This window comes from Leguminivora glycinivorella, chromosome 21, assembly GCF_023078275.1.
Source record: "Leguminivora glycinivorella isolate SPB_JAAS2020 chromosome 21, LegGlyc_1.1, whole genome shotgun sequence".
NCBI classification, from domain to species: Eukaryota; Metazoa; Arthropoda; class Insecta; order Lepidoptera; family Tortricidae; genus Leguminivora; species Leguminivora glycinivorella.
The window spans coordinates 3,520,929-3,548,211 of NC_062991.1; the positions used below are offsets into that span (position 1 = coordinate 3,520,929).

Here is a 27,283-nt window from a genome sequence, read left to right on the forward strand (position 1 = left end):
AGCATTAGCGGTCATTCATGATATATTGTTCCCTCTCTCTTTTGAGTAACTAAAAATATTTAAGTTATTGTCCCAAGGGCTCCAACTCTCCCTCTATATAACTCTGGCTCTTTTCTTTTTTTTCCTCCCTTAGGATTATAGCTCTCTCAACCGATCAAGAACTCGATAGAAAACGATCAAGACCTTCAAAGGAATTCTCTGCTCCCACAACCTAGACGCTGGCGAAATTGTCCCAATGGACAATGCCATGAGAACTAATAACTGAACTGAACTCTTAAACGTGGTCAGTTAGTAACTGACAGTTACAGCTTTCTTATACATTACTTATTTAGGTTAACTTACGTTAGGTTTATTGATGGTGACGGCTATTGGTACTTCTACAATCAATAACAATGTATCTATGTAATTAGGTAGGCACCTAATAAAATTATAAAGTTGAAAGAAAGGAAGGAGAGCCTTCAAATGGATACCTACTTATAGGTAGACCGGCTTTTGCTCGCGGCTTGCGTTAGAAAGAGACAAAAATTAGCCTATGTCTCTCTCCATCCCTTCAACTATCTCCACCTAAAAAATCACGTCAATTCGTCGCTCCGTTTTGCCGTGAAAGACGGACAAACGAGCAGACACACACACATTCCCATTTATAATATTAGTATGGAATTATGGATACAGTTATTAATAGGGCCTTTCTAACAAAATTTGCTATTTAGGGTTTCTAGTGGTGTTTCTTTCTAACCCCTACCTCCCTAAAATGCCCCCCCCCCCCCATTTTAGGGAAGTAGGGGTTAGAAGGAAGTGGAAGTTTGTATGGAACATTCCGCAATTTTTGAATTCAAGCGAAACCGCGGAAAAACTAGTACCTATTCTATAAGTAGGTAATCTAGAGGAATATTTTTGCAATTGACATTTTGCTGGGACGTCAGTCTTCCGCGACCACGGCCAGTGCAACCTGGCCGAAACGTTGGGAAAAAAGGTAAAAATAATGTTAATTAATCGCGTTCGACATGTATGTGACTTTAAATATGTGTACAAAGCGCGAGAACTTAAAGTGTTATATCATTAAACATCTTGATAAGGGATAGGGATAGGGATAGCGATAGGGATAGTGATAGGGAAAGCGATAGTGATAGCGATAGGGATAGCGATAGGGATAGCGATAGGGATAGCGATAGTATGGGTATCGTTAGCGGGATACGGATAATCGGTCGGCGGTCTCTTACAATCAATGTGCTCTAAGACGATCGTTGTTTGCTTGCTTGAAAATTACGTTTGCGATAAGTATAAGCAAAATGTAAAAAATTGTAAGGGATAATAGAAAAAAGTACTTTTTACCCACCGATCATAGTGTCGAAATACGGGCTATGTGGGATGTTTATAAAGGTTTCCCCAGCGTATATAGAAATTTAAAAATATTTTGCAATCTCGTACATAAACTAAGAGTAGCGACACCCCGCCTATACATGTCGAATTGTCACTATTTTTGCACGTACTAGTGAGCGTCAAGATACAAGGTCGATAGGATTATACGAACTGTATGGCGTTGAATAGTTTATTATATCTATTCATTTTAAATTGCCTATTGCCGTGTTTAGGCAGTTTTTGCCAGCATTAAAAAATTTACTTATGGCCCGATTCGACCAATAACTTTACGTCGAATATTAAGATCTAGATGCGATATGGATCGGATATGTGACGTTTATTCGTATATCACGTATATATATATACATATACAGGGTGTAAACCTAATACAGGCGAACCTCTTAACGGTGGTGGGAAACGAAGTAAAGGAGCCCGTCATCACGGAAGGCGACTGCGGACTTCGAGGAGACCTTTGCTGCCGCGGCGTTTGGGATGCACAGAGGGAGGCGTTATTTGATATCCGTGTCGTAGACACTGACGCTCCCTCATACATCTCACGTCCGGTAGCAACAATACTTCAATCCGCCGAAGAAGAAAAAAAACGAAAATATCTGCTCCCTTGTGAAAAACGACATGCAACATTTACCCCCCTCGTAATATCCGTTGATGGTATCTTCGCACCTCAAATGTCTGCCTTTGTGAAACATCTGGGTGAAGCAATCGCCGAACGATGGGACAGATCCCTCAGCGTGGTTATGTGTTGGCTAAGATCAAAAATTACAATTTCAATAATCCGTGCTACAAGCATGTGTATCCGGGGTATGCGATACAAATTTAACACGTTCAAAAGATATATATGGTATCAACACTGTCAGTGTCAACATCAAAAGTGACGTTAAAGTATACAAACAAAAAACGTGTGATATCTCACTTATGTCTACGATGCCTAATTCGAATAGGGCATTTAGATAATTATTTATTTTTCTGTTTATAGTAGGTAAACACCTATATTGGTCGGCGAAATAAAACAACACCTCGAAACGAATCATTATTTATTTATTTATTTCATTACAACAACTTTTGTTATATTTCTGTAGATTTGCTAACAAATAATTTAAAAAAAAATGTTTTTCAAGAAAACAATCTAATAATTATGTTAGATATGTTATTGGTAAGTGTAGGTTTGTTGTTTGACCGATTGGTCTAGTAGAATCTATCAATCTAATACATCGGTCTATTCCAGTAAGTAGTCCAAGTCGATCTTCGATCGAAAATCGATCGTTTTTTTTCGACGAGAGTTAAACAAAAAAAGAAAAAGATTCTTATCTTCAAAAAAGAAAGATAATATTTATTTGGCATAAAGATACATTTGACTTTAAGAAAAACTCGTTAAGAATTAACAAAAAATACAATTTTGAAGCTTAGGGAGTAGGTACCATTTTTTATTAAGCTAGGTATTTAAGACGATACGGTAGGGGTCAATTCTCCATACAAACGCTCTCGACTATTTCCTCCCTGGTTTTTGATTTTTTCAACACAGATATTTATTATTTTTATCTGTGTCGGACCGTTTCGATTTTTTTGATATTCTGCTTTTTAAAGATTCTAGAGCCAATCAAAAATTTCCAAAACGGCCTTTTTCATTGTGGCGCAAAAAAAGGTGTGATGCTCAAGATTGGTAACAATTAACCAAAAAATCTAAACGGTCCGACATAGATTATTTCATTGTTATTCAGATTCTCAAATTTCGTTCCGATTGATTAAGTTTTCGATTTTAAAGAAGGAGGAAAGAGTCGAGAAACTTCGCGGAACCTCGATTTTAAAAAATTATCGATTTTTTCCTTTTTCCGCACTTGAAGTATCTTTTGACTGAGTTGTTCTTAATGGACAATTTTTTTTCGATAAATCTAGTTAATAACACTTGTATATTTAACTTATTTAACTAAAACTCCCAAGTTGAAAGGGGGGCTCCTTTCCATTTTAGCATTTTCGCTACCGTATCCTCTTAACATTTGATAAGCACCTTACTCTTTAGGTGTGTCTCAGGGCGCACAAGTTTTTTTTTGCAAAAATCGTGAAGCGTCTGGACCGAAAAATGCGACACAACGAGGAAATGTCGCCAGCATCGCGGATTAGCCTATTTTAGATTTGAGCTATCTATTCTTGTATTTTTACTCTTAATTTCAATACTTATCTTAGGTAAGTATCTACATTTGTGAGTGTGTTTAGTAAAACGTCTCACTTTGTCGGAGATTTACTATCTTTATATGAATAAACTGGCAAAGCGGCTTTATAGCAATCAACAAAGTGGGACGTTTTCCCGTAAAATCGCCGTCAATAGAAATTGTCAACAATGTAAACACTACAAGCTTTGTTTACATTTTCACATGTTCTATTGACGGCGACTTATTTTTTATTTAAGTAATTTCTTATTTATAGATACATTAGGTAGGTACACCAATATTATTGAAATCATTTAAATAATTGTATTTTTCGCCATTTTTTTTTACGCAAAAACGACGAGGTGCTATAAGTTTGACCTGTCTGTCTGTCTGTCTGTCTGTGTGTGTGTCTGTCTGTGGCATCGTAGCTCCCGAACGGATGAACCGATTTAGGTTTAGTTTTTTTTTGTTTGAAAGCTGAATTAGTCGGGAGTGTTCTTAGCTAAGTATGTTTCATGAAAATCGGTCCACTATTTCGGGGCGGTTTTTTTTTTTTAATTTTAATTGTGTGGTTAGGTAATTCTTATACATATCATTTGAGTGTTAGGATTCTAAAAACAGACGGTACATAGTAGAATTAGTAGTAAATAGGTAATTTATTTATTTTTAAGCAAATTGGATATTACAATACTTACACTAATTTAACTAACTACCTATATAAAGAACAAAGTTTTTTATGCGATTGGAGACAAACGATCAGACAGGTCGCCTGATGGTAAGCGATCACTGCCGCCCATGGACACCAGAAATACCAGAAGGGTTGGAGGTGCGTTGTCGGCCTTTAAGACGCGTGTACGCTGTTTTCTAGAAGGTTTGAAAGTCGCAAGTAATGTTTTTTTTGTGTTGTTGTGAAGAATAAAGATAATAAAACATAAGCGCCTGATTATTTTTAATAGCCTTCCTTGCTACCGGAATGTGAGTATTTCTTTTTTATTGCCAATAATTTTTTTTTATTGTTTTAGGGAATTTTAGGTCAATTGTATTCAGAATCACGAGTACTTTCAATTTCACTGGGAGATGTCCCATAATTTCCATACATTTTTGTTACTTTCCATTTTGTTACCCCATAAAACATGTATGAAAAAGGGTAACAAAATAACGAAAAAATCGTATGGGAACAATTTTTTTAACTACTAGGATTGAAAAGGCTAGTAATTCTGAGTAGAAATAGCATATTTTTTTTTTCAAAAATATCACACTTCATAAAATTGGCAAAAAAAAAGAAATGCTCATGTAATGATTGTACCAGTTTTCATTGTTCCGTAACGTAACTTAATAAGTGTGTTTGGACATTAGTTGTAGGACCGATATCCTATATATGAAGGCGCCATCTTTGACATTAGCCTTGGAGTCATTTGACATCCTTCCTACATCCGATATCGGATCGGATAATATTATGGAAAAAGGACTGAAAAGGTACGGCCAATCGGGGTGGCTTTAAAACACAGGAGCGACTTTGAAAATTTAGTTTTAGTCATACTTACTGTAAGTAAATTTGCGATTTTCTATGGTCGATTTCCAAGAATATTAATTTATTGATCTAACTAACATGAACAGTTTCAGTAAATAATGAATAATGTTAATTTTAAAGCCGTTCAAAGTCATCAAAGTAACCCCAAATTTTTCTTAAGTCACCCGGGTTGACGATAGATTATATTTGAAGTCTTTTCTTTAGCGTTTTTACGTAACATAACGTGAATTACACTATAACAACATGACAAATATATTAAAGAAATCATAGTTAGGCAGTCAGATGTACTGAGCGAAGTGGATCCAATAAGTAGCGTTGAGAACTGAGAAGAGAAGTGGAAAGAAGACGCGTGAGAAGCGGTCTATGTTGATGGCACGCATGCGCGCTTTGGCGGCCTCTGCTGGCTCCTGCAAGAAACAGAAATATAGGGTTGCAAAATAGTTACTATTTACGGTTTATTAGACTTTATGATAACTATTAAACGATGCAAGAAACACAAACATAGGATTACAAAAGAACGGTTTCTTTTTCTGGCTTTTTTAGTAGCTTTGTACTTTATATAATTTCTTGAAATTAATTTCCATAGAGTGTAATTTTTTTTTTTATGGATATTTTTGTTGTTTTGTTTTGCATGTTAATTATACCTAATTATTATTTTAGTTATCTTTTATTTGTATCAGTTCGTTTTTTTTTTCTAGTAGCTTTGTACTTTATATAATTTCTTGAAATTAATTTCCATAGAGTATTAATTTTTTTTTATGAATATTTTTGCTTATTAAATTGTATCTTGTTTCTTTAATGCATGTTAATTATAAGATGTAATGTTTTGAAAAGAAGTGGCCCGCCGAGTTTCTTGCCGGTCCCATAGTGGATACCCCTTCCAACTGAGGGGGGACTGAAATCTTCTCGAGGCTGAGGCGTAGGGTTAGAGCCGGCGTAGTTTTATTTGACGTTCATAAGCGCATTGTAATATGCCTACTTGGAAAATAAATATTTCATTTCATTTCATTTGGCTCGACTGAGCCAGACTACCATTCGCGGCGTTTCGTTTTCGTTTCGCGTCGTAGAAGTGCCATTCGGCTACGGGGCATTTATAAACTACTATTGCATTCTGTTGAGTATGTATACATAAAAATACTGTACTGGCAGGTTACTTCTTATTGTGAACCTAGAGGGCGATTTTTGAATCTCGCATACGGGATTTTGTCACTAAAATACCGGTTGAAAACGGTGACTGGCCTATTATTTTCAGTGACAATTTTCTGAATTCGAACGCGCGAGACTCAAACATCGGTCAAGTGTCACTTGGTTACAAAATATCTGAAAGTTGTGTTTATTTAAATTTGATTTAAATATACTATAAAGTATTAAAAACTATGTATCCAACGTCTGTGTATTACCCGAGTGTGTCCTTAAAATTTACCACATTTGAAAAATTGTGCGTCGTTTCTATCAATGGCACTAATATCCCAACAGTATATGATTGGCATATGACATAAGTTACCTTTGGTTTTCCTGCGCCGTCTCCGAGCACAATGTTCACAAGACAGTACTCCATCAGCGCCATAAACACGAACCTGTCAAAAAATAGTTATTTGTTATACAAGGGGGCAAAGTTGTATTTTAACGCCGAGTGTGCAATTGAAAAACGAGCAAGTGAAAGGATTCTATAGTTGAACCACGAGCGAAGCGAGTGGTTCGAGAATAGAATCCTGAACCTGAATTTGCGAGTTTTTTAACACACGAGAAGTAAAATACATTTGCACCCGAATGTAACACAAAACTTTTCCCCTCACTATAGCGAAGAAACTACAACGCAAAAAATGCATTTATCACTGCTTCCAGTAGTTCCGCAGGTGGTAAATCATCTTTATTACTAGATTCACCTAATTTTATCAATTTTAAAGCAGTTAATTTGACTTTATTCAAGGTCAAATTACTTTACCCACTGGTGGATAAAATGCGTTTTTACCCGCTGGTATTAAAGGACAAAACACGTGTTTCCGAGCTAGTGTGGGGAAAAGTAAGTTGTTCACTGTTTCATGATCCCGATGCTGAAAATGTCTTTGGTACAAAAACACAGTCTCAGTCACAGTACAATGAATGGCCTCAGTGACAAGCGCAAGCGTCAAGCGTTAAATACTATAGCATTGTGGTGACTGGTTCAGAATTTCACCACCCCCTATCTTCCCGTGGGTGTCGTAGAAATCGACTGTGGGATATGGTTTAAATTGTGGCGTAGGCGAGGGGGTGGCAACCTGTCACTGCAACGTCACAATTTGGATTACTTTCAACCACTTTTTGCCAAGAGTAGCACTGAAACTTAGTAGTTCAGGTGCTCTGCCTACCCCTTTATGTGATATAGGCGTGATTATATGTATGTGTGTTGTGTATAGCTTGCAGCGCGCAGCGTTGCGTCGAGTGTCGAAGAAATTTGTTCAGTGTATACTGAAGCCGGTCAAATACGGAGCTGAAAGCGGTCGGCGTCAGCGTCGAGCACGCTCAATATTGCGTTATATGTGGGCACACGATAATTATGATACTATTGATAGTTTCACTTACACTACACAGTACAGACAGATGAATGCATCCACAGCCTTCAGATACGACACCGGTGGTAGTTGTGCTTACAACCGCGTGCTGTGTTGACAGGGTGACGTCACAGTAGGTACTAATACATGTATTATATAGCCTCAGTGGGGAGCGTCAAGTCGGGACCAACACATACATTTTCATTAGTTTCATCAGGACGCTTGACGCTCCGCTAGAGCGTCAACTTTTAATACTTACACAGTACAGACAGACATAAATGCGTCCACGGCTTTTAGATACGACACCGGTGGTAGTTGCGCTTGCGACTTGGCGTGTTGTGTTGACAGAGTGAGGAGTGACGTCACGCCGAGCGTCACGCGCGCCGGCGCAGCGTCGGGCTTTATCCAGAACGATACCCACTGAAATTATCCAATTTATATTTATTATAACTACTAATTTGAGGTAGATATTAATAGTTTAAAACAGAAAATCTGTCACAGTTACAATAAAAATCAAAACATAATAACAGAGTTCCTCTGACCACCTTTCTGCTCCATCAGATCAGCTCCATGATACCATAATATTGCATTGTCACGTGATTTACATATGTCTGCAAAATTTCAGCTCAATTGGAAACCGGGAAGTGGGTCAAATTTAGCTTCTTCGTTTTGACCCAAACTAACATACTAACAAGGAAAGTTAAATAAAAGCTCGTAAAAAGAAGAAATGCACTGACTGACATATCAACGCACAGCCGAAACCGCTGGTCCTAGAGATTCCAAATTTGGCACGTAGGTTCCTTATATGCTGTAGAGGAGCATTAAGAAAGGATTTTTCAAAATTCGCCCCCTAAGGGGGTCCAAAGTTTGTATTGGAAAACAAAATAAAATTAGTACCGCGGGAGCAACTAGGTAAATAAAATAATAAAGTGATAAAATCTTACCGACATGATGACGATGAGGCAGGTAGGTATGTAAGTGTTGAACAAGTGGTACCCCAGCCGGCGTTTCAGTTTAAATATTACTTCCAGACATGTGAAATTACCTGCAAATAGAAATTTCACAAACTTATTTCAGTGCCAGGTTGCACACCGCAACAACAGTAGGTAGGTATTAAATCGACATAATACCTCTACACCTACAGTACTTAACATGACATTTAAAATTACCGACCCTCAATTTTTTCACGATTTAATATAAAAACCTTATTCCACCGTCCCCATTCTACCATCGGACTCTTAGACGCACGGCCGGTCGAAGCACTTTGCTTCTTCTTTTCTTATGCGCACTGCCAAGGAGTGGAATTCCTTGCCGGCGGCTATATTTCCGAGCTCATATAACCCGGCAACCTTCAAATCAAGAGTGAACAGGCATCTTCTGGGCGAGCTCACTCCATCGTAGGCCACGTCTTTGCCTTTGGCTAGTCTGTGGTCAAGAGTAAGCCCATTTATAATAAAAAAAAAAATAATAAAAAAAAACAAAAAACCGCTCCCAGCCGTTCCCAGCCACAATCGAAGAGCCATACTTGACTTAGCTCTTGGCGTGAAAACAGCGTGGGCAGCATCGGTGACACAAAAATATAATTTTCCCCTCACTAGCTCGGAAACACGTGTTTTGTCCTTTAATACCAGTGAGTAAAAACGCATTTTATTCACTAGTGAGTAAAGTAATTTGACCCTGAATAAAGTCAAATTAACTGCTTTAAAATTGATAAAAGTAGTTGAATCTAGTAATAAAGATGATTTACCACCTGTGAAACTACTGGAAGCAGTGATAAACGCAGTTTTTTCGTTGTAGTTTCCTCGCTATAGTGAGGGGAAAAGTTTTGTGTTACACTCGGGTGCAAATGTATTTTACTTCTCGTGTGTTAAAAACTCGCAAGTTCAGGATTCTATTCTCGAACCACTCGCTTCACTCGTGGTTCAACTATAGAATCCTTTCACTTGCTCGTTTTTCAATTCCACACTCGGCGTTAAAATACAACTTTGCCCCCTTGTATAACAAATAACTAATAATTATCTTCTTGTTTTAAGGCCTTTTCTCCAAAAGGTCTGGAAGAGATTGCTGTCTATAGACCATATAGAGAAATATAGACTGGATTGGGAAACTTACCAGTAGAATAGACTTGAGTGCAGTCTGCAGTACGGTTGTGGACGATCTCCAGTTGCGGTAACTCGATGTTCTCATCCACAACCAGAGGGACATCAGGGTCCCACTGGAATATGAGGTCGTCTGTCGTGTGGGACACTGGAATACATACGAAACAAAATTAAATTAAGAATAGTGGCAGATTGATAGAAGATTGTTCCACATAATAGAACCGGAACCGGAAAAATCGGTTAAAAAAATTGCAACATGTTCTTTTGGTATTCTAGACATAAATATCATCAACTAGATTTTGCCCGCAGCTTCGCTCGCGTTAGTAAGAGACAAAAGTAGCCTATGTCACTCTCCATCCCTTCAACTATCTCCACTTAAAAATTAAGACAATTCGTCGCTCCGTTTTACCGTGAAAGACGGACAAACAAACAGACACACACACTTTCCCATTTATAATATTAGTATGGATTTCACAATTCCTCACCGTACCTACCTATTAATTTTGAACTCGATCGGGTAAGTAACTTCGAAAAACTGATTATCTAAAGTGATAGTTTTTTTTACACATTCACTGCCAGCAACACATACCTTGTGTTCATTTTGGGACAAAATCATACCTACTGGCAGTTAAAGTGGTTTTAAATTCTTTTCACCACACCAACGGGTAAAGGCTTACTTTGCTATTCGAAAACAGATAGCAAAATTGCATTTTATCCACAAGAGTGCAAAGTAATCATACAAATTTGAACTTGATGTCTTAAGCTAGCTGATAGAATTTGGTGAAAAATTGTGTGCTTCACTCGGTGGCAAGGTTTGTTTAACCTTCGTGCCTTGAAACCCTCGCAACGCTCAAAATTCCACTTTTTGAACCACTCGCTACGCTCGCGGTTCAATATTGGAATCTTTCGCTTGCTCGGGTATCAATATTGGCACGTGCGGTTAAACAATCACTTTGCCCCCTTGTAAAACAAATAACTATTATTTAATCCACAGTTAAACCACTGTGTTTTGATGTAAGTAAGTGTTGTTTTACAGAAACGGAATATCATACAGGAATGTAGCTAGTGTAATATATAGCAAGCGTGTTCCTTTATGTGATGGTTCTTGAGTTATGACATTTTAAGAACTTTAGTCCAGTTAAAATATATTAATTAAACTCCATACACTCGTACTCAATAAATAAACTTGTTCCCAATTGTACGACCAGAATTATACCTCGGATAGGATTGATATTATAAGTTTTTTAATCCTTAAATTTATTACCTAGAACTCCGTTGTCGTCATCATTTTAGTTTTTCGCAAAATTGGCAGAAAGGAACTAGGTAGTTCAGAATTTTGCCCCAAGCTACATTGTGGTCTAAAAATAGTCTCAGTTTGTCGCAAAATCCGCAGAAACTAACTAGTTCAGAATTTTGCCCCAATGAGCAAGGCATAAACCTTTGTACCTTAACGACCGCCACGAAAAAATGATAGCTGTTATTTACCGTGTCTTGCATGTTCATCGCCTCAGGTTAACCAAATAACATACATACAAACATAAGTACAAAAATTCACGCCTGTATTCAAATAAAACTGCTGTGGCAGACCACATGAATTTGCTTAAGTATCAGTGTCACTCTTAGCAGTTAAGGGGTTGAAAGAAATCGAAATTTAGTAAAGGATTAGCATCGCCCACCATCACCACAACTGAACCCAAATCCCACAGTCAACTTCTACGAGACCCTGGAGAGGAAAACGGGTGGTGAAATTCTTCATACATCACCTTGAAGGAACTTAAATATTGTAATTGTTCAAATCAATATTTTAGTTTAACCCAGAATGCCTCGCAACGCTCAAGATCCGTCGGCTTGAAATCAAAAAATCAAAATCAATAGAACAGTTATTTGTTATACAGGGGTGCAAAGTTGTATTTTAACGCCGAGTTTGGAATTGAAAAACGAGCAAGTGAAAGGATACTATAGTTGGACCACGAGCGAAGCGAGTGGTTCGAGAATAGAATCCTGAACTTGCGAGTTTTTTAACACACGAGAAGTAAAATACATTTGCACCCGAGTGTAACACAAAATTTTTCCCCTCACTATAGCGAGGAAAGTACAACGCAAAAAGCTCGTTTATCACTGCTTCCAGTAGTTCCACAGGTGATAAATCATCGTCATCACTAGATTCAATCACTTTTATTAATTTTAAAGCAGAAAAAATGACTTTATTCAAGGTCAAATTACTTTATCCACTAGTGGATAAAATGCGTTTTTACCCGCTGGTATTGAAGGACAAAACACGTGTTTCCAAGCTAGTGAAGGGAAAAATAATTTATTCAGCAAATAGGCCACAGGGGCACTTTTACACGTCACATGTATATGTACATATTTAGAAAAGATTCAAAATTGAATTGAAATTACAATTGATACTACTAATTCTAAGTTCTAACTAAAGTGTAACTCTACTAGAGGCATGAAATAAAACTATGGAAACGGATTACGGCCCAGCCACGACATTGGTCTAAGCGCGACAGCGGTCTAAGCGCGACAGCGGTGAGCGGCAGCCATACGTGCGAATGAAAAGTCCCATCGCAGTATCTCGCTCCAATGTATGGCCGCCGCTGACCGCTGTCGCGCTTAGACCAATGTCGTGGCTGAGCCGTTAAATCGCGAGAGTTTTATTTCATGAGTAACTATCGCGGTAACCGAAGACAATATTATCTACTAGAGGCGTTAGCTCTGTTCGTTTTGGCAGTAACAGTGGGAATCCTCTGCAAATGGTGTAATCAGGTTGAGAGCATCCTCGACCGCGCTAATTGGGATAGTGCAAGTGTAACCGCGGCTTTTAAGGCCACGCTCTTTGACGGGGATTCAATAGCTCTTTGTAGTCTTGCAGCATTGACACATGCGACATAGTAATATCTATAGTCTATCACTTTGTCGGTTGGTCAACATATATAGTTACTTAATCTGCTCAACCTTTGTAGATGAAAGAGTCATCGTCACTGTATTGTGACATTTATGATGTTTACTTAAGACTTGTTCTTGTTGTTGTTGTTGTTGTTGACGATATAGGAGGGGTCAATTCTCCATACAAACGCTCTCTACTATTTCCTCCCTAGTTTTTGAAGATAGAGCAATGATTTATTCAACACAGATTATTATTATTTTTATCTGTGTCGGACAGTTTTGATTTTTTTGATATTATTATTTTCAAAGACGCTAGAGCCCATCAAATTTTTCCAAAAACGGCCTTATTGATTGTGGTTAGGGATTGCAATCCGGTCTGATATCCAATCCGGCCGGATCCGGCCGGATTTTGGTCCCAATCCGGCGGATCCGGCCGGATCCGGCCGGATTGGCCTTGAGGATTAAAAGTACCCAAATAGTAACTTTTTTTGTATGTTTTTAGCATAATCTGAGAAATAAGATGGTATTTTGCTTCACGATTAATAAACCAAAAATTGAAAGCTTAGAAATCAAAATTTTTACCTACTTACATTCTTTCGTTCTTTTTAAACTTTCATAGGATAACAAAATTATTTTTACTGTATTGTTTTACAGTAATACCTATAGAGCTTTTAAGAAACAATTAAGAACGAACATTATAACATTACCTACATGCATTATGAGATTACTATTTAAAAAAAGATAATTATGTTTTGTGTTATTTTACAGTTAACTTTTCTCACACGTAAAGAAGAACTAAAAAAAACTACAGTAGCTAAGTTAAAGTCATCAAGAGTAATTGACCTTAGTATTATTTGCTATTGCTGAAACCACAATCTTACTGGATACCTTTTAAAAATGTTCAATATTTAAGCTTTGAATTGTTTTTTTATGATTCTTGTAGCAATGTGCCCTCATACTTCTTATATCATGCTGAAAACGTTTTTGTTCTTGTAGTCTTACGTCACCACAGAGATGCAAAGGGCCTTCTCAAGCTCGCGCCATGCCTTCCTATCTTCAGCTACTCTCGTGGCCTCGCTTCAGCTCGACCCGGTCGCTCGTAGTTCATCCTCAACGGACCGCTTCCATGAGTTTACAGGGCGCCCGGAGCCAAGGCTCCAGCGGCAGGCGATTTCCAGCCAAAAGAAATGGTTGCGTTATTTCGTTAGAGGGAACTCTTGGAATTGTGTGCTACCAATGTACTTTTTGTGTCGCGGTTTCCTCACTAATGGGTGTTTGCTGGCATATACTCAATAGGTCTTGATTTTGGATAATGTTTGGCCAGGAAACGCGAAGGATCGACCTCAGTGACATGTTAACGAAATTTTTTTCGTATGGCCCTTTGTCACTCTCCATTAAGTATTCCACATTTTGCATCCAAGCAAACAATTGCACAGATTTCACTACAGATTCAAAGACGGAAAGTTTGACGCGTCACTTGAGCATATTATTTTACTTCCAAACGGCCTAGTAATGCAAAAAATGTACGTATTAAATTATTTTTTGATTGGAAATCAGACCGGATTGCAATCCCCTCTTGAGCTACGTTCAAATGTTAGCGTAAATGTTATTTTTTTGCACTATTCTAACATATTAAATTACATTACCGGATCCGGTACCGGATCCGGCGAATTTCACCGGATCCGGTAGCATGAAAAAAGCACCGGATCCGGCCGGATTACCGGATCCGCCGGACCGGATTGCAATCCCTAATTGTGGTGCAAAAAAAGGTGTGGTATTCAAAATTGGTAACAATTAGCTAAAAAAACTAAACAGACCGACACAGATTATTTCATTGTTATTCAGATTCTGAAATTTCGTTACGATTGATTAAGTTTTGAAGGAGGAAATAGTCGAGAGCGGAACCTTGATTTTAAAGATTTTTACGCAATATCTTTTAACTGAGTTGTTCTGAATGGACAATTTTTTTCGATAAATCTAGTTAATACCACTAGTATATTTAACTAAAATTCCCAAATTGAAAGGGCGGCTCCTTTTCATTTTAGCATTTTCGCTCCTGTAGCGTCTTGTCAACTGAAGGTCTGACTATATTGTTGGTTGTCCTAAGAGTCGGTAAGTTCTAGCAGTAACAGTGGGAATCGGCAAATGGTGTAATCAGGGCGAGAGCATCCTCGACCGCGCTAATTGGGATAGTGCAAGTGTAACCGCCGGCTTTAAGGCCACGCTCTTTGACGCGGTTTCAAAGGATTCTTTGGTAAAATTTTTCGTTGCCTGATTGTAACTTTTGGTAAAGAAACTAGTATTTGTGTGTTTGGAAAGATTTTTCGTTAGGTACCTTATTTAGTCACGATACTTAATGACAATAGAAATGTCCAAATGTGTTACTCGAGGGTTAACCCACCATTTTACATGGAATTTGACAGATCACAGCCCACTAACCCTGGGTTGGTGCAAGTGGTTCTAACTGTATTAATACTATTAGGGCCACTTGAACCACCGAAAATGGAGGTTAACCCGAGGGATAACCCACCATTTTATATGGAATTTGATAGATGACAGCCCACTAACCCTGAGTTAAGAGGTTGGTGCAAGTGTGCCTTTAACGACATAAGGACGAGTCTATCTCGCGGCGACATGCTCTCGCGCCAATCACGTGCTAACCCTGCAGGTTAGGCACTAGTTAAAATCCATACTTCCATACTAATATTATAAATGGGAATGTGTGTGTGTCTGGTTTTTTGTCCATCTTTTACTGCAAAACGTGTCGAATTGTCGTGATTTTTGAAGTGGAGATAGTTGAAGGGATGGAGAGTGACATAGGCTACAGTTTGTATCTTTCTAACCCCCTACTTCTCTAACATGGGGGGGTGAAGTTTGTATGGAGTATTCCGCAATTTTCTAATTTAACTCGAGCAAAGCCGCAAGCAAAGCTAGTATAATATATGTCGTCTCGCATGCACGAACCGTAACATATTCATCGGCAAACCCATCAACCGCCAATTCCAAAATTACTAGCACTCAACACGAACGCTCCAAAACACTCGAGTCAAGCACCACCGATACAGCCAAGAAATTGATGTCTGAGGGGAGTAAGGGGCCTCAGAATGTGGGGCAAGGGCCCTTGGCTCCCTGCCTGTGAAGTCAGCAGGTTTTATCGCGAGCCTCACTTAGGCTGTATAGATCGCCAATATTAGATAGGGGACGAAAATAGAAGCTTTGATTTTTAGGAATAATTGGTTATGTGGCCGTAGCCGAGCGTGCGTAGATTAGGGAATGCAATAACCGACCAAATTTCATAACCGGTTATGGTTTCGGTTATGCCCGAAAACCGGTTATAGCCGGTTAGGGTTATATTCTATAAAAAGTGGTAAAATTTCAATCAATTAATCGAGTATTAGAGAATGTAAGAATGGTGTTTTTTTTTTAAGAAACCCGCAAATTAGTGAAATTGATAATAAGGTCTTTGACGTGGTTAAAATTCAAAGAGAATCGTTCACAAGTAAGGGAAGAAATATGTTATATTTTCGTTACTAAAGTATACGAATGACAAAAATGATAGTCACAGGCAAAAAAACAGTATTTTCTAGTCAACAAAAGATCAAATTCATGTAAATAATAACTGTAACCGGTTATTTAAGTTTCTTAATAATCGGTTATGAAAAATGGTCAAATAACCGGTTAAAACCGATTATTTCGGTTACGACATACGGTTATAACCGGTTTGCATTCCCTAACGTAGATATACAGGATAAATACCGAGTTAGGATGGTCACAAAGGATTTGTGACATACCTACCCGTAGCAAGCAAATAACCTACTCAAATACTGGGGCCTTATGCGATTTGTTCCTTTTCTTAGAAAACTATAAAATAATTGGAAATATTTAAAATTGTATAGTAACACAAACATTGTTGCTAATAGTTCTAAATTACCTTCTCCATGGATCGTGTTTGTAACATTTTTAGGTAAATACCGATTTGATTTTGAAAAATTGTGGCATAGGCGAGAGGCTGGCAAACCTGTCACTGCAATGTGACGATTTCGATTTCTTTCAACCCCTTTTTGCCAAGAGTGGCACTGAATCTTGTGTGGTTCATGTGCTCTGCCTACCCCTTTATGGGATACAGGCGTGATTATATGTATGTATATATGTATGATTTTGAATGTTGTTATTTGTAGTTCTTACTACATCCATTAAATCAAGTTCATCATTCGTAACGTATATGCGTCCAAGGAATAAATAAATATTATAGGACATTCTTACACTCAAAAACTCCTCGGCGCACATCACACCCCGAAAAGCATAACTCGAAATTCATATTCTCCTTTTCGCGTGAAAAAGCAGTTTTATTTTGGCGACGATCCCTCGACAGACTCAAAGGACGCGTTGAGGGCCCTCGACGTTCGTTATATATTCATTGTGGAGCCCCACGGACTAATTACAGCGCCATCTTCAGCCGATAGTTAGAGGCTGAATTTTATAAAATAGATACCTTTCTGATATTAGGATCTAGATGCCGCCCTAGGAACCAGCTATATATTTGCGGCGTTTGGCGTTGAGACCTTGGGGCCATGGGGGCCAAGTGCACAACATTTGTATAAAGATTTGTCGGCTCGCCTTATAGAGACCTCAGGCGACCAGAGGGCTGGACAGTATTTTGCGCAACGAATTAGTATCGCCATACAGCGTGGAAATGCTGCCAGCCTTCTGGGCACCTTGCCCATTGACGGCGATTTGGGCTAAATTTTCTATTTATAAGTAGGTTAGGTCTTTAGTTTTAAGTAGTTTTATTATGTTATTATATTTTCTTTATTATAATTTTGAATAAAAAACCGGATCTAGAATAATGTTTTCAATACATATGGTTTGCGAGAAGTGGTTCATTATATGTCAGGTTGAAACTTCGGAGGGCCATCCGTACTGATAACGTCGTACGATACACTTGCGAAAAGGGAATTCGTAACTCGTGTGGATTTAAAACACTCCCTTCGGTCGTGTTTTAATTTAAAGCCACTCGCTTCGGACTTCCTTTTTTACGCACGTATCGTAATGTACAATACGTTATTGAGATTTAGTTAAATGTTGATTTATGAAAACTGGCACGTGCCTGATAGGACTGAAACGAGGAAACATAAATGGAAAAAAGACAAATTTTTCTATAGAAAACATTTTTGACTTCTACCTCGACTTCGTATTTTTCGCCTTGCGATATTATACTTTTCATACCAATTTGCCAACTCCATGTTTTCGTCTCAGGTATTACCTGTGGCAGAGACATGCGCCATCTTGCCTTACAGGCCTATTTGAAATACGGTCATATACTCCTTCTCACATTGCAGCGATGCTGCCCTCTTTAGGTGCCAACAGCTCTTCTTGTGATTACAGGAAGATCGAATCTTCGAGATGTGCCTTACTTCAACACCAGCACCTTGCACCAAAAAGCGACAAAATGGAAAACATGATGAGCGGCATGTCGTAAAGCAAGTCACAAAACGTATCTTCGTCGAGTACAAACTGATCGAATTCGAAGATTTTTAACTACGAGTATATTAAATACAAAACTTACGGCTCTCCATCTGCAGCTTGCATTCTTGAGTATCGTGAGGGTAGATGAGGAAATTCATGGCGCACGACAGCCGGAGCGTCAGCTTCACCTGTCCGGTAACATTAGTAAGTACATTACGATACAAGTGCGAAAAAGGGGTATCTTCGAAACGAGGGGGGTGAATGGGTAGTGAGATGGGACATCTACTGCTGTAGAAATAATGTATTCCAATTTAAAATTGAGCTATCGCAACGTAAAAAAAAATCGATCAAACTGTCTTCTAAATTCATCTTTGTATAAAATCCCATTTCGAAGGGACTTCGGGGTGAGGTGGGATTTCCTGTTTGGTCAAAGTTATGAAATGGAACTATCCAAAATAAAATAAAACTGAAATACAAACGTCCGGAACACTTTATTACACACATTACTCAAACTAAACTGTTAGTTTCCATGTTTTGAGTAAGAATAAAATGTTATCGCGGTTTGAAAGTCAGTTTTGTCGAAACTCACCCCTAACTACTGTACTCAACAATCCAGTATTCGTCGGTAAAACGACCCTTGTTCCTCGTAGATAACCAAGTTTGATAACTGGTTTTGTATGAGGAAAAATAATTCTTCTTAGCTAACTGGGTTATGAAATAGGGTTTTTTTTCTTCGTAGAAAACCATTATTTTTTGCAGTTTTCTACGGAGAATATTTTTTCTTCTTTTCTTACCCGGTTATGAAATGGGATTTTTTTTCCTCATAGAAAACCATTATTGTATGCAGTTTTCTATGAAGACCTTTTCTTCTTCCTGATTTTTTTTTCCTCAAAGAAAACCGTTATTGTACGCAGTTTTCTACAAAGTTTTTTTTCTTCTTAGCTTATTTAGCAGTTTTCACATTCGGGTGAATATGAAAACTACAAAAAATAATGGTTATCTACTAGGAAAAAAAAATCTTATTTCATAACCTAACTAGCTAAGAAGAATTATTTTCCTCATACAAAACCAGTTATCAAACTTGGTTATCTACGAGGAACAAGGGTAAAATGAGCCCGGATACTCCGAATATATCCGTTACATCTCTAATCTTTACACACGTACCATGTATAGTATAGTTTTATCCTTATATAACCACACGTAGTGATTTGGTATGGTCATAGTTTGGAAGGTGACAGACTTGGCGTTCTTGAAGAAGGAATCTGGACGCCACATGTGTTTCAACCAATCCACTTCTAGGAGTCTGCAAAAAAGATTTCGTTACAAGCAAATGTTGGATTTTACACAGGTTGTAAAGTCCTCCTATATCTAAAAAATACCTCTAATTAGGTAAACATTTTGGTACATGCGATATACAGGGTGGGGCCTGTAACAAAAGCAAAAAATTAAACTGTAGGCTATACTCCTTAAACTGACCAACATTTGTTCAGTGAGTTTTAAAAATTATGAAGTGTTTAAATTTTTAATTTCTCATACAAAATAAATATTAGCTTCAATGTACGCCATTATTGTTGTCATTGACGTTGTCTGTCACACTTTAGACTTAACAGAATTCGCAATACATTACCTCTTAGAAAAAACTTTCAAGGGTGATAAAAATCAAAACACAAGTTATTTTTAAAAGTCGCTGAACAAATGTTGATCAGTATAAGAAGAATAGCCTACAGTTTAATTTTTTGCTTTTGTTACAGGCCCCACTCTGTATATAGAGCGTATCCACTGTAAATTGTATTATTAAATTAAAACGGGACTTAATAGTATGTAGTATAAGTGAAGGTCGTGTTAGTTAAAGTCAATTTTATTGTTTGACACTAATACATCGATCCATATCGCACTAGGCTAGTTTCCTACTAGTCGAATCAGCTTCTTTTTAAGAACTGTCAAAACGATTTGCTAATATGGAATTACTATGAAAAAATGAGGAGTAACGTTATCTTTGTCTTTGACTTATTAAATAGATATTATGTTTAAACATAACCACTGTCCGTATTTTTCTTCTAAATATGTGGTGCTTTATTTAGTGCACTGCATTAAATATTTTATTTCAAGTATAGGAAACTAGTTTATTTTGACGTATTCACCCGAAAACAGGCCATACATATAGAGTGAAATATCCTACCGACTGCGCCAATGTTAGTTAAATGATGATTATGATGATGATTAGTTTTAAAATATACATTTACTGACATACTTATAAGTTTACGCTACATAATAGTTATTTTATAAAAAAAATAGTTACTTAATAGGGCGAAAAAATAAACAAATGATCGGGCTAACATATACATAATATTAAGATATATAATATTTTACCTGTATTCAGAAGTCATATTTTCTGGCAGTTTCAGTCTGAAGTCCTTCCAAGTTTGTGCGAAGAAAATATCGGCCGCGTATGTCTACAAGAAATTATAAATATACTTTAGTTTTAAGTTTTAATATTAGATTTGGTATTAACTGTATATCAATGACAACGGTCAATGTCAAACGTGTGTTTGTGCACGAAAACGTAGCTCAGGCCTTATGTTTTTTTTTTTGCATGAATGCAATCGAATTTCACATGCCGAATGGCAGAATATGTGAGTGTGTTTAGTAAAACGTCCACTTTGTCGGTTACCATTAAGGCGAGATTTACATGTATCTTTATATGAATAAACTGACAAAGCGGCTTTATAGCAATCGACAAAGTGGGACGTTTTCCCGTGCACACTCACATATAGTATATATAAGTGCATGGTGCATGCTCTGTATCTATATCTTATGTTATGTGTTTGTTCTTGTGAACAAAACCATTCATTCATTCATTCAAATCATTACCACACACTTGACACACTCTTTAAAGTATTTGTGCCTATAGATATCTCAAGTAACTTACTAAGGTGCGGTTGGTAATGGTTTCAAACCCCATGATAATATTATGACATGAGCTGATATATTTGGCTGGTAGTTGCTGTGTAACGTTTTGGATAATCATTACTTACCATAGAGTTTTCATCGATGGAGTCAAGTCTATGGTGGGTTGGTCGTTCTTCTTAGGTGGTCGTCTGATCGTACCTTGGGGCCCGACACGCTCTTGGCCGGTTTTTGTTGTTAAAGGTACTACATACCATTAAAGTCTTTGTAGATTTTCTCAAATAACTTACTAAACGGTGGTTTTAATGGAGTCACACCTATGGTGCTATCACACGAACTGACCAGCTGATGTCTCCTAAGCAACTTTAAAAAAAAGCAATACTTACCATAGAGTTTTCATCGATGGAGTCAAGTCCCATAACTGTGACATGAAAGAACACTATGGTGGGTTGGTCGTTCTTCTTGGGTGGTCTCATCTTGTCATATAATCGAGGGTCATCTGGCAGCAGGTCTTGGAAGGTAAGACCGGTTGACCTGGAAAAAAGGGGGTGATAATATCGGCAATACAGCGTGAGGTCTGGGGCCCGTTTCTCGAAAGGTACAAGCCCTGTATTACAAGTGTGTTTCCATGACAACCCATACGATTTGACAGTTCGCACAAACATACGGCCGCATTCGAATTTTAATAGTCTCTTTGTCAGCTTTCTAGTACTAACGGTCACTGAGATTATCCGCGGACGGACGGACGGACGGACAGACAGATATGGCGAGACTAATAAGGGTTCCTAGTTGACTACGGAACCCTAAAAATAGACACGAAACTGAATACAGAACCTCCTCCTTTTACGCAAAGAAGTCGGTTTAAAAATCTGATAAATTATTGTAATTAATATCAACGCATTTTTTCCAAGCTATACAAACTCAAACGTTCATAACGATTAAGTTGTCATCCCAACATTACGACTCATAGATAATCTAGACTTCGTAATGTCAGGAGTTTTTGATGTCATCCGTTCGTAATTACAATTATTAATGAAAATCGTTTTAGAAATGATATTTTTCAGTGGTTTTTTGATTCATTTCAATACTTTGTGAGTTTATTTAAGTGTATAATAACATTTTAGTGATGGTTAATGTGTAATTCTAGAGAAAAGTGAGATAATGTTTTCCAGCAGTGTTTGTTTACAATATTGGACAAGTAAGGCTGAACTAGGTATATGTCCTTTTAACGTTTTAAACTTTTTAGTATGGAGATTAGAAATATAAGGAGCGAAAGCTTTAAGTATCAGAAGTGCACATATAAAAGAGAAGATAGGTGGCGCTGCAATAGCAGGGAGATAAGGGTTTGACAATCTCTTAGCCTTCTCGGTAGTGACCCCGCCTACGGAGCAAGAGGTCCCGGGTTCAAATCCTGATGAGATCTTTTTATTTTTTTCTACTAATATTTTTCTTGATTTTTTTTTATTTTTTTAATGTCCAAAAATATTTTTAATTAGAAATTTCATTCGCAAGACTTACAACATTACCTAAGAAGGGCTTAAATTAACATTTGTCTGAATAAAACAATAAATAAACACAAATAAAAATACACAAAAAGAAAATTAATGTATAAAAAAAACAAAAAGCAAAAAGATCGCTGTCAGAATCGAACCCGAGAACATCTGCGTACGAAGCCAGCGCACTACCACGGGACTACGTCTTGACTTGCTCAGTCTGACGAAATCAGCCTAGAGAAAAGAACGTCTAATGTCATGTCACATCGCTGATCATTGAGCGAGACATGCGCTCCAAGCGGCGAGATTTGTAACTGCAATTACAAGGCCCCAGCCGGTCATTTTTGCGATTGTTGTACTTCGACAGATGTTCCTCCTTTATACTTCTATTCTCCCTGCTTTTTAGTTTTTCATTACCATCTCGTCACATCAGCCATTAAACCTAGTAATTCAGTAGGGTGCCCACTTGCCCAGGTAGGCCGCACCCTACTATATAGGTGATTTGCTGAGCGAAATATTGGCCAGCCCTATGGACACCAAAAGCATCCAATACTTTTTTTCTACTCGTCGACTTTAATCTGTCAATTAGGACACCACAGACTAAACTATAAGTGCTGTCTTTTCAGTGTTAGGTAGTCTTTGAAATTTTGTCAACTATAATATTTCTTTTTCTACTCCCGAACTGTTATTCGTCATTTACAGGGTCGTGCACATATCTTTAAAACCCTACATAAAGGTCTATTCCCCAAAGCCAGCGTCCGCCGGCTTTCCGCGCATGCGCGCAGTATCGAAAAAACTGAAAACGCATTGTTTGGCTCTGTAACCATGGCAACGCCTTATAACGACACTGCGGGCGTGCGCGGGAAGGCTTTGGGCAGCCGAGCTGACAGTGCAAACCTTTGAGTGAAAATAGAAGAAACAGTGTGAATTTCACGAAAGTTATTCAAGAAAACTATTAAAAACTAAGTGCATGGTCGTAGAAAAAGTATTGTATGCAACGGTGTTTAACTGAGTCAAAAAATACTCGTGGCGTCTCAATAACAATTTTCGGCTTCGCCTCAAATTGTTACCCACGCCACTCATCTTTTTTGACCTCCTTTAAACGCCTGTTGCATAAAATACTATTACAGTTCACTTTTAGTTAACTGTAATAATTTCAAAAATAGAACGTCATACAAGTTCTTTCCTAATTTGCGATACCTGGCAAATTGTTCTGCATCTAAACACGTTTTTTTTTATCTTTCGCGTTATCGACCTATCACAGACGGTTATTACAAACAATTGGTTGCCAAGTAATTCGATGTTGATACAACGGTGAACGACGCCATTAACATTCATTTTAACTTGAATGATGATATTTTTCGTCCATTGATGATGAAGATGATGACTCATAGAAAAAATATTGTGTACAATAGTGATATAATCAGGGGCGGCTCACTCCGCGATTTTATCGCCGCGCTACAAGTACATTCTGGCGGCCGCGAGTTCGCGGCTTACTCAGGGGTGGCGCGCGTTCTCACGGAATGCACGTCCGCACTTTCTATTGTTACGTCGCGAGGTTTTTTTAAGCGATGTCCGCGTGTGGAATGGCTAATAATACTTAGTTAAATAGACATATTGAATAAAATAAATACCATAAGACATTCTTACACAGATCTACTATTGATTAAGTCCCACGGAAAAGTTCAATAAGACTTGTGATGTTGGAACTTGAACAAAAATATATAAATACATTATATATACCTAGAAAGTACCCAAGACTTGAATATAATAGTATAACATTTTATGTGAGTATTAATTCGTATCGATCCATAGGTAACCCTATTACCGGACGCCGCGCACGTGCGGCTCGTTTCCTTGTAAGAATTTTGTAGGTATTTAAAAAGGCGGCATTTCGAGAACATCAAAGCAGTGGGCCTTCTGTACTTGTACTATTACATATTCTGTGATATAATTAAGCTTTTCACTCTCGTACCGTAATATTAGGCCACTCAGCAAGCTTCGTGTACAAGCAGCCAAGGTACTGAAAAGCTTTGTATTATATCACGATTGTATAAAATACTATGAAATGCTTCTAATTCTGGCAGTAATCATAAAATATTCAGGGTTCTAAATTTGGATTGTTTGCATACAACATTCGCGATTCGTGGCAACATCGCATTATGTATGTAAACGCTTTATTATGTGAAAAGGACTCGTTTGGTGTACATGTTTCATTATTCAGACCTTTATATTTAGCTGTTTGAAAAGCTACTTTTGATGCCTCTATGTATTTTGTGCAATAGGTACCTACCTAATATTATTGTGACTGTAAGTACCAACAAATTTAAAAACCGGTCAAGTGCGAGTCGGACTCGCTCACCGAGCGTTCCGTACAAACTTTCAATAGTTGAATCATCAAAATCTTATTCATAGAACTCTACAGATTTGACTAAATCCCTCAATCAATTTCCCACATAACAAGTAATATTTTAATATACAATTTTATTGTTAGACAACGTCCAAATAAAATCAAGACTATTCGACTTCAATAGTTTACGACTTACGACATTTGAACCGACCTCATTATATCAGGAAAAACCGGCCAAGAGCGTGTCGGGCCACGCTCAAAGTTTTCCGTATTTTTCTAAAAACTACTGAACCTATCAAGTTCAAAACAATTTTCCTAGAAATTTTTATAAAGTTCTACTTTTGTGATTTTTTTCATATTTTTTAAACATATGGTTCAAAAGTTAGAGGGGGGGAGCGCACTTTTTTTTCCTTTGGGAGCGATTATTTCCGAAAATATTAATATTATCAAAAAACGATCTTATTCATTTTTAAATACCTATTCAACAATATATCATACGTTGGGGTTGGAATGAAAAAAAAATATCAGCCCCCACTTTACATGTAGGGGGGGTACCCTAATAAAACATTTTTTTCAATTTTTTATTTTTGCACTTTGTTGGCGTGATTGATATACATATTGGTACCAAATTTCAGCTTTCTAGTGCTAACGGTTACTGAGATTATCCGCGGACGGGCGGACAGACAGACATGGCGAAACTATAAGGGTTCCTAGTTGACTACGGAACCCTAAAAAGGGTCAAGTAGCCTATTGTTAATTGGTAAAATAAAAGATTTACAGAGCTACCCCATATGAGCCAATAGAGCTGTATCCCATAAAGGGGTAGGCAGAACACATGAAACTACTAAAGCTTCAGTGCCAGAGCTACTTAATACCTTAATATCTATCTAACTTTTGACGACCGGTCTGGCCTAGCGGGTAGTGACCCTGCCTGCTAAGCCGCGGTCCCGGGTTCGAATCCCGGTATAAGGGCATTTATTTATTGCAACAGATATTTGTTCCTGACTTTCCTGAGTCATGGATGTTTTCTATGTATATATGTATGTATATTATATGTATCGTTGTCTGAGTATCCACAACACAAGCCTTCTTGAGCTTACCGTGGGATCAGTCAATCTGTGTAAGAATGTCCTGTAATATTTATTTAATTATTTATTTATTTTATTTATTTAATATCGATTCGAATCCGCTCCATTCTGAAAGTTAAAGTAATAACTAGTATTTTTAAACCCTTTGTGTTAGCCTTAAATAATTATAAATCAAAATCTATTCAGGCCCACAGTGTATAAAAAATACTTACTGTGCATAACACGAATGGACTAAGAGCCCAGAGCCGCCAGACCTTCCTCATTTTCTCAAAGATGAAACTTTGGGATAATGTAGTCCGTATCGACGTTTAATGAATGAATGCATATTACCTAGTTCGGCCTAGGCTCTTAGTTCAAAATCAGTCGCGCACAACCAAACTCCCAACCAAAGAGTACCTACTCAAACACAAAAATTTCGCCGCCATTTTTAAAAACAATGCACCACATCACTCAGGTACTGGATTAAAAAGTCTATCTACATTTTTTAATGTTTTTGGCGGCAACCCGTGTGATAACTGACGCGACAGCCGTATGTGCTGAAAATGTATGTAAATCACTTCAATAACTCATTGAACTCTTTAATTTTTCAACAATCTACCTACTTAAAGTTTAATTAATAAAATACTTACTGTGCATAACACAAATCAGTCGCGCACAGCCAAACTCTCAGCCAAAAAGTACTTAAACACAACAATTTCGCCGCCATTTTTAAAAACAATGCACTACATCACAGGTACTGGATTAAAAAGTCTGTCTACATTTTTAATTTTTTTTTTTATGTTATTGGCGGCAACCCGTGTGACAACTGACACGACGACGTTATGATGTCCGGACAGTTGGGGACAACTTGACCGGATGACATGCGCAGATCATTTTAAACTGTTTTCGGGATTAGGTACAGTCGCCATGAGTTTTTCGGAACTTATGTACGAAATGACCTTTGATATTTGCCAGTCGCTTTTCGCTGAAGGAAAACATCGGGAGGAAACCGGACTAATCCCAATAAGGCCTAGTTACTCTTTGGGTTGCATTTGTTGCAAGGACTAATCCCAATAAGGCCCAGTATAACCCTTTGGGTTGAAAGGTCAGATGGCAATCGTCTTCGTAAAATTAATGCCTACTCCAAATCTTGGGATTAGTTGTCAAAGCAGACACCAGGCTTCCATTAGCTGTGTCAAAAGCCGGAATAGCGCCAAAATACCGGAACACACCTTTTTATTGTTGTTCAGATATTTTGAGCACCTTGGGCGTTCCGTTATATCTGGTGGCAACTGTACCCATTCAACTGACTGCGCAATGAAGGAGGGTTATTATGAGTTGAAATTGACTGTAGGTATATGGATCTCCGAATCGGTTTTTTCTCGTCGTTGTCTGATGTGTGCGTCGTTGTGTCTAACGGTCATTTTTT

At 37.8% G+C, this 27,283-nt stretch overlaps 1 protein-coding gene across 1 annotated transcript; it reads right to left on the minus strand.

The window, feature by feature from the left end:
- Positions 1 to 5,049: 5,049 nt before the first annotated feature.
- LOC125237501 (glycine receptor subunit alpha-2-like) lies at positions 5,050 to 26,613 on the minus strand. The gene is made up of 10 exons (XM_048144621.1): positions 26,505 to 26,613; positions 21,331 to 21,478; positions 20,408 to 20,490; positions 19,202 to 19,340; positions 18,138 to 18,225; positions 9,696 to 9,830; positions 8,528 to 8,628; positions 7,843 to 8,003; positions 6,557 to 6,629; positions 5,050 to 5,459 (listed from the first exon to the last, which is right to left on the minus strand). Exons 1-10 carry the CDS (start codon positions 26,579 to 26,581, stop codon positions 5,331 to 5,333), a joined length of 1,134 nt encoding a protein of 377 aa, XP_048000578.1. The 5' UTR covers positions 26,582 to 26,613; the 3' UTR covers positions 5,050 to 5,330.
- Positions 26,614 to 27,283: the final 670 nt, after the last annotated feature.